General features: G+C 39.3%; 1 protein-coding gene across 1 annotated transcript; it reads right to left on the bottom strand.

The window, feature by feature from the left end:
- Nucleotides 1–451: 451 nt before the first annotated feature.
- Nucleotides 452–1,384, bottom strand: LOC127684856 (olfactory receptor 4X2-like). Its single transcript, XM_052181660.1, is given in 1 exon segment — nucleotides 452–1,384. A coding segment is annotated over 1 exon segment (933 nt).
- Between the last annotated feature and the right edge of the window lie 7,331 nt (nucleotides 1,385–8,715).

The following is an 8,715-nucleotide window of genomic DNA, read 5'->3' as shown; positions in this document are numbered from 1 at the left end:
TTCAGGTTGAAGGTGTTACTCCAGGCAAAACTGTGCAATGCAGCAGTGTTTACAGCTATTTTGCACTTAACGATAAATAAATAAATACATGTTCTATTAAGTTAAATTTTTGTTTCTATTAAGAGTGTATCTGTAAAACAAATGGTTCAAATTAAATCCATGGAACAAAAATGTTTTTATCCCCATGTGATAGTAAAATTACCATAGGAAGTAAATCTAAACCAAAATAAATATGGTCCAATATTCTGCTACAAATATTTGCCACAGTATTGTGGGATAGTGGCAAGAATGGACACAATCCAAAATAGCTAATTATATAACAGTATTTTTAAAACAGTACCTAATTTACAAGTATTTTAGAAGATATTATTCAGCTACAATAATGCTAAATGAGTATTCATTTCCCTCAGTGCTCATCTGTTTGGACTCAGCACCATTCCAATCCCAATAGCTAATATTTCTCATCTACTTTCATTGTCCTGAACCATAGACTCTTCATGGTTTTCTTCACTTCTGTATTTCTTAGGGAATAGATGAGAGGATTGAGCAGGGGAGTTATCACTGTGTAGAACACAGCTATCATCTTGTCTATAGGTAGAGTATCAGAAGGCCTCAAATAGATGAAGACACACGGACCAAAGAACAAAATGACCACAGTGACATGGGACCCGCAGGTGGACAGAGCTTTGCGTCGTCCCTCAGCACTCTGGTTTCTTAGATGGAACAAGATGACCACATAGGATGCTAAGAGGACCACAAAGCTGATCAAAGACAGTGTTCCTGCATTGGCAACAATCAGCAGGCCAATGAGAAAGGTGTCTGAGCAGGCAAGTTTAAGTAAAGGAAGCAAGTCACAGAAATAATGATCGATAATATTGGGGCCACAGAAGGGCAAAGGAAAGATGAGAAGTATTTGGGCAAACGAATGCACAAATCCTCCTATCCACGCCATTCCCACGAGGACTGCACACACCTTTCGGTTCATGATGCTAGTATAGTGCAGGGGCTTGCAGATGGCCACATAGCGGTCATAGGCCATCACTGTCAGCAGGAAAATCTCAGCGCCACCAAAGAAGTGCATGAAGAAAAGCTGTGTCATGCAGCCCCATACAGATATGGATTTCTTTTCAGCTAGGAGATCCAAGATGAGTTTGGGAGCTGTTGTGGAGGATTAGCAGATCTCCACAAAGGAGAGGTAGCCAAGGAAGAAGTACATTGGGGATCCAAGACTTCGGCTGGCCACCACAGTGACCACCATGAGAAGATTCCCGAGCACAATGGCCATGTACAAGAGCAGGAATATCCCAAAGCAAACTCTCTCTACCTCCTTGTTAGAAGAGAGTCCCAGAAAAAAGAATTCAGTCACATTGTATATGTCAGCCATGGGGCACCACTTTCGGCGGTATGATCTGAAATGATACAAAAGACTTTATGAAATAAGTATTGTAAATAAAATCTTTTGTAGGATACTTTGAATTAAATGAGCATCTTTGAATTAAAAGATGACATGAGTTAATAATTAAAATAAGAATGTACCAAAAGGACATAGAAAGTATGAGTGCATTGTGTATGGCTTTAATTGTGCAGAAAATAACTAAATGTAAAGCAAAAGACAAAGAATAACTCTGACATATGAGGGGCTGTTAGGGAGTTTGAACTTTACCTTCAATCAATGAGGCATCGTCAAGAACGTCTTAGCCTATGACCATGCGTGTAGAGAGTAGAGTCAAAGAGGATTGACCAATCATAAACTCAATAAATCTGCTCATTTTTCAACATGGGGCAGCCTGGAGCATATTGTCATATCGAAGCTAGATGGTTTTCTAGTACTTTTGACATTTTTACTGTGCTTTCCACTAACGATTTCCTGCATTGCCTTTCTCCTGGCTAATTTTGCTGTCTTGATTTACAGTGGGGTGGTCTTTAACATCTCACACATGCATTAGGGCCTTCAGAAGATATGTCTGTGATAGATCTCCCTTGACATTCCACACCCCTTAAGTGGACCACAAGCCTATACACAGTCATAGTCTGTGACCTTCATTCTGGTCTCAATGTCTGTAGTTGTCTATGTAGTTGTCACCATCATAGTTCAGACCATACTCAATTTTCTTCTTTGCTGGCATACTCATTGCCTCCAAATGTATGACTCCAGTGTCAGTAGTTTCTCATTCTTTTAAAGTGCCCACTTATGCTCTAGGCCATCCTGTCCTAGAGACATGCATATCTAGGTGCTCACATGTGTGTGCACTTATACATGTATGTGTCTGTAGAAGCCAGAGATTAACAGCATACATCTGTAATTCCAACAGTAGGTGAGAAACATGCAAAACTCTGGAGCTCACTGTAAGTCAGTCTCGCAAAAGCCAGCAGCTCCAAGTTCAGTGAAAGAACCTTATTGACAAAATAGATTGCAACCGATGAAGATTTCTAACACCAACATTTGCTTTCCTCAGACACAGGTATTCATATGCACACACACCCTTCACACACACATACCACATCCACACATAATTTTCAAAGATATTATTTTGTTAGCTTATAATATAAGAACAAATATAAAATTTGAATTTAGCAAAAATGTTATCAACAGTAGAGAAAAACATACTTGTGTGGCCAAGTTAAAACTTGGAAAACTTAAGAAAGATTTTTTTCCCCTTTTGCTGAAGGTTTGAAATTTTCTGAAATTCCAGTTGTAATTTTGAACTCTGACTATAAGAGCAGTTCCCAACATGCTTCCTGTTGCAACAACCACAGTCTCCTCACACATACAGCTGCCTTACATTCAGGTCCCTTCTTTCCTGGCTCTCTTCAGTCAGAAATAAGAAGACATTTAGGAGAATAGATGGTTGTTCTTTCTACTTAAATATCCCAATTCTGACACCTCAATGTTTTACTTCTAGGATAAAGTCACTAACCAGATGTCTAACCCAAATAGGAATAACATTACTCTATTTTTCTTCCTGTTCTGAAAATCTGACTAAGTAGAAGGTGTCTTCTATAGGAGTCTGAAATGAAGACACCACTCTTAAAGAAAAGCAATCTCTTCAAACTCCCAAGCTGGCACTGAACCAGTAATTTAAACATCACAGTCCTCTGAGGCCCTGTTTTCCCCATAGCCCACATGTGGGGTGTGGGGTGGACAATATCTGGAAGAACCTGTGACCCAGATTTCTCATCTTTGCGCAGTCATACTTTGCCATCCATATAAAAACTGAATACTCACTTCAGTTGCCTATGGATTCACTCTCACCAGATCAATGTTCCCACCTTTCCCTTTGAACAAATAATTCAACCTGCATTCTTGTGTCATGAAGCAAGCCCTTAGCAAATATCTCATCTTCTGGAGCCTTCCCTTTGAGCTGTCCCTACAATAACAAATAAATATTTGTGTTTGAGATATTTCCAACTAGTGTTCTTGTTATAGTGTCTCAGGTAACCTAAGAATTTGCGTTGTACCTACACTCTAAACTACCAGAAGTCATCATACATGTGTTGGCAAGGGTGTGGAGCAACAGAATCTCTCTATGCCTTGGTGTGAATATCTGTTCAGTCACTTTTTTTTTATTTATTTTTTTTCATTCTTTTTTTTTATTCGATATAATTTATTTACATTTCAAATGATTTCCCCTTTTCTAGCCCCCCCCCACTCCCCGAAAGTCCCGAAAGCCCCCTTCTCTTCCCCTGTCCTCCCTCCCACCCCTTCCCAGTTCCCCGTTCTGGTTTTGCCAAATACTGTTTCACTGAGTCTTTCCAGAACCAGGGACCACTCCTGCTTTCTTCTTGTATCTCATTTGATGTGTGGATTATGTTTTGGGTATTCCAGTTTTCTAGGTTAATAACCACTTATTAGTGAGTGCATACCATGATTCACCTTTTGAGTCTGGGTTACCTCACTTAGTATGATGTTCTCTAGCTCCATCCATTTGCCTAAGAATTTCATGAATTCATTGTTTCTAATGGCTGAATAGTACTCCATTGTGTAGATATACCACATTTTTTGTATCCACTCTTCTGTTGAGGGATACCTGGGTTCTTTCCAGCATCTGGCAATTATAAATAGGGCTGCTATGAACATAGTAGAGCATGTATCCTTATTACATGGTGGGGAATCCTCTGGGTATATGCCCAGGAGTGGTATAGCAGGATCTTCTGGAAGTGAGGTGCCCAGTTTTCGGAGGAACCGCCAGACTGCTTTCCAGAGTGGTTGTACCAATTTGCAACCCCACCAGCAGTGGAGGAGTGTTCCTCTTTCTCCACACCCTCTCCAACACCTGCTGTCTCCTGAATTTTTAATCTTGGCCATTCTGACTGGTGTAAGATGAAGTCTTAAGGTTGTTTTGATTTGCATTTCCCTAATGACTAATGAAGTTGAGCATTTTTTAAGATGCTTCTCCGCCATCCGAAGTTCTTCAGGTGAGAATTCTTTGTTTAACTCTGTACCCCATTTTTTAATAGGGTTGTTCGGTTTTCTGGAGTCTAACTTCTTGAGTTCTTTATATATATTGGATATTAGCCCTCTATCTGATGTAGGATTGGTGAAGATCTTTTCCCAATTTGTTGGTTGCCGATCTGTCCTCTTGATGGTGTCCTTTGCCTTACAGAAACTCTGTAACCTTATGAGGTCCCATTTGTCAATTCTTGCTCTTAGAGCATAAGCTATTGGTGTTCTGTTCAGAAACTTTCTCCCTGTACCGATGTCCTCAAGGGTCTTCCCCAGTTTCTTTTCTATTAGCTTCAGAGTGTCTGGCTTTATGTGGAGGTCCTTGATCCATTTGGATTTGAGCTTAGTACAAGGAGACAAGGATGGATCAATTCGCATTCTTCTGCATGCTGACCTCCAGTTGAACCAGCACCATTTGTTGAAAAGGCTATCTTTTTTCCATTGGATGTTTTCAGCCTCTTTGTCGAGGATCAAGTGGCCATAGGTGTGTGGGTTCATTTCTGGATCTTCAATCCTGTTCCATTGATCCTCCTGCCTGTCACTGTACCAATACCATGCAGTTTTTAACACTATTGCTCTGTAGTATTGCTTGAGGTCAGGGATACTGATTCCCCCAGATTTTCTTTTGTTGCTGAGAATAGTTTTAGCTATCCTGGGTTTTTTGTTGTTCCAGATGAATTTGATAATTGCTCTTTCTAACTCTGTGAAGAATTGAGTTGGGATTTTGATGGGTATTGCATTGAATCTGTATAGTGCTTTAGGCAAAATGGCCATTTTAACTATATTGATTCTACCGATCCATGAGCATGGGAGGTTTTCCCATTTTTTGAGGTCTTCTTCCATTTCCTTCTTCAGAGTCTTGAAGTTCTTGTCATACAGATCTTTCGCATGTTTGGTAAGAGTCACCCCAAGATACTTTATACTGTTTGTGGCTATTGTGAAGGGGGTCATTTCCCTAATTTCTTTCTCAGCCTGCTTATCCTTTGAGTATAGGAAGGCCACTGATTTGCTTGAGTTGATTTTGTAACCTGCCACTTTGCTGAAGTTGTTTATCAGCTGTAGGAGCTCTCTAGTGGAGTCCTTTGGGTCACTTAGGTAGACGATCATGTCGTCTGCAAATAATGATAGTTTGACTTCCTCCTTTCCAATTTGTATCCCTTTGACCTCCTTATGTTGTCGAATTGCCCGAGCTAGTACCTCAAGTACAATATTGAAAAGATAAGGAGAAAGGGGGCAGCCTTGTCTGGTCCCTGATTTCAGTGGGATTGCTTCAAGTTTCTCTCCGTTTAGTTTGATGCTGGCTACCGGTTTGCTGTATATTGCTTTTACTATGTTTAGGTATGGGCCTTGAATTCCTGTTCTCTCCAAGACTTTAAGCATGAAAGGATGCTGAATTTTGTCAAATGCTTTTTCAGCATCCAATGAAATGACCATGTGGTTTTGTTCTTTGAGTTTGTTTATGTAGTGGATTGTATTGATGGATTTCCGTATATTGAACCAACCCTGCATTCCCGGGATAAAGCCTACTTGATCATGGTGGATGATCGTTTTGATGTGTTCTTGGATTCGGTTGGCAAGAATTTTATTGAGTATTTTTGCATCGATGTTCATAAGGGAAATTGGTCTGAAGTTCTCTGTCTTTGTTGGATCTTTGTGTGGCTTTGGTATCAGCGTAATTGTGGCTTCGTAGAAGGAATTGGGTAGTGTTCCTTCTGTTTCTATTTTGTGGAATAGTTTGAAGAGTATTGGTGTTAACTCTTCTTTGAAGGTCTGGTAGAATTCTGCACTGAAACCATCTGGTCCCGTGCTTTTTTTGGTTGGAAGACTTTCTATGACTCCTTCTATTTCTTTAGGCTTTATGGGACTGTTCAGATGGTCTAGTTGGTCCTGATTTAATTTTGGTATTTGGTATCTGTCAAGGAAATTGTCCATTTCCTCCAGATTCTCCAGTTGTGTTGAGTACAGGCTCTTGTAGTAGGATCTGATGATTTTTTGGATTTCCTCAGTTTCCGTTGTTATGTTTCCCTTTTCATTTCTAAGTTTGTTAATTTGGATACTTTCTCTGTGCCCTTTGGTCAGTCTGGCTAAGGGTTTATCTATCTTGTTGATTTTCTCAAAGAACCAGCTCCTGGTTTTGTTGATTTTTTGTATGGTTCTCTTTGTTTCTACTTGATTGATTTCGGCCCTGAGTTTGATGATTTCCTGCCTTCTACTCCTCCCGGGTGAAATAGCTTCTTTTTGTTCTAGGGCTTTCAGGTGTGTCATTAAGTTGGTAATGTATGCTCTCTTCATTTTCTTTTTGGAGGCACTCAGGGCTATGAGTTTTCCTCTTAGCACTGCTTTCATTGTGTCCCATAGATTTGGGTATGTTGTGTTTTCATTTTCATTGTGTTCTAAAAAGTCTTTAATTTCTTTCTTTATTTCTTCCTTGACCAAGGTATCATTGAGTAGAGTATTGTTCAATTTCCACGTGTATGTGGGTTTTCTGTTGTTTCTGTTGCTATTGAAGACCACTTTTATTCCATAGTGATCAGATAGGAGGCATGGGATTAGTTCGATCTTCTTATATTTGTTGAGGTCTGTCTTGTGACCAATTATATGGTTGATTTTGGAGAAGGTACCATGAGGTGCTGAGAAAAAGGTATATTCTTTTGTTTTAGGATAGAATGTTCTATATATATCAGTTAAATCTAATTGGTCCAAAGCTTCAATTAGTTTCATTGTGTCCTTGTTTAGTTTCTGTTTTCCTGATCGGTCCATTGAGGAAAGTGCAGTGTTGAAGTCACCCACAATTATTGTGTTAGGTGCAATGTGTGCTTTGAGTTTTAATAAAGTTTCTTTTATGAAAGAGGGTGCCCTTGCATTTGGAGCATAGATGTTCAGGATTGAGAGTTCTTCTTGTTGTATTTTTCCTTTGACCAGGAAGAAGTGTCCCTCAGAGTCTCTTTTGATGACTTTGGGTTGAAAGTCAATTTTATCTGATATTAAAATGGCTACTCCAGCTTGTTTCCTGAGACCATTTGCTTGTAAAATTGTCTTCCAGCCTTTTACTCTAAGGTAGTGTTTGTCTTTGACCCTGAGGTGTGTTTCCTGTAAGCAGCAAAATGTAGGGTCCTGTTTACGTATCCAGTCAGTTAGTCTGTGTCTTTTTATTGGGGCATTGAGTCCATTGATGTTAAGAGATATTAAGGAATAGTGATTGTTACTTCCTATCATTTTTGACGTTATTTTTTAAATTTGATTGCTTAACTTCTTTTGGGTTTGATGAAAGGTTACTATCTTGCTTTTTTCAGGGTGAAGTTTCCCTCCTTGTATTGGTGTTGTCCTCCTATTATCCTTTTTAGTGCTGGGTTTGTGGATAGATATTGGGTGAACTTGGTTTTGTCGTGAAATATCTTAGTTTCTCCATCTATGGTGATTGAGAGTTTTGCTGGATATAGTAGTTTTGGTTGGCATTTGTGTTCTCTTAGAGTCTGCATGAGATCTGCCCAGGACCTTCTAGCCTTCATAGTCTCAGGTGAAAAGTCTGCTGTGATTCTGATAGGTCTTCCTTTATATGTTACTTGGCCTTTTTCTCTTACTGCCTTTAATATTCTTTCTTTGTTTAGAACATTTGGTGTTTTGATTATTATGTGACGGGAAGTATTTCTGTTCTGGTCCAGTCTGTTTGGAGTTCTGTAGGCTTCTTGTATATTCATGGGCATCTCTCTCTTTAGGTTAGGGAAGTTTTCTTCCATAATTTTATTGAAGATATTTGCTGGCCCTTTAAGTTGTAAATCTTCACTCTCATCTATGCCTATAATCCTTAGGTTTGGTCTTCTCATTGTGTCCTGGATTTCCTGGATATTTTGGGTTACAAGCTTTTTGCATTTTGCATTTTCTTTAACTGTTGAGTCCATGGTTTCTATGGAATCTTCAGCATCTGAGATTCTTTCTTCTATTTCTTGTATTCTGTTGTTGATATTTGCATCTCTGTCCCCTGATTTCTTCCCAAGGCTTTCTATCTCCAAAGTTGTCTCCTTTTGAGTTTTCTTAGTTGTTTCTACTTCTGTTTTTAGATCCTGGATGGTTTTGCTTAGCTCCTTCACTTGCTTGTTTGTGCTTTCCTGTAATTCTTTAAGAGATTTTTGTGTTTTTTCTTTCATGACCTCAGCCTGTTGACCAAAGTTCTCCTGTATTTCTTTAAGAGATTTTTGTGTTTCGTCTTTCATGACCTCAGCCTGTTGACCAAAGTTCTCCTGTATTTCTTTAAGTGTTTTTTGCATTTCCTC

The sequence above is a fragment of the Apodemus sylvaticus genome, chromosome 5 (assembly GCF_947179515.1).
Source record: "Apodemus sylvaticus chromosome 5, mApoSyl1.1, whole genome shotgun sequence".
In the NCBI taxonomy this organism is placed as follows: Eukaryota; Metazoa; Chordata; class Mammalia; order Rodentia; family Muridae; genus Apodemus; species Apodemus sylvaticus.
This window is presented reverse-complemented; position numbering and strand designations above follow the sequence as displayed.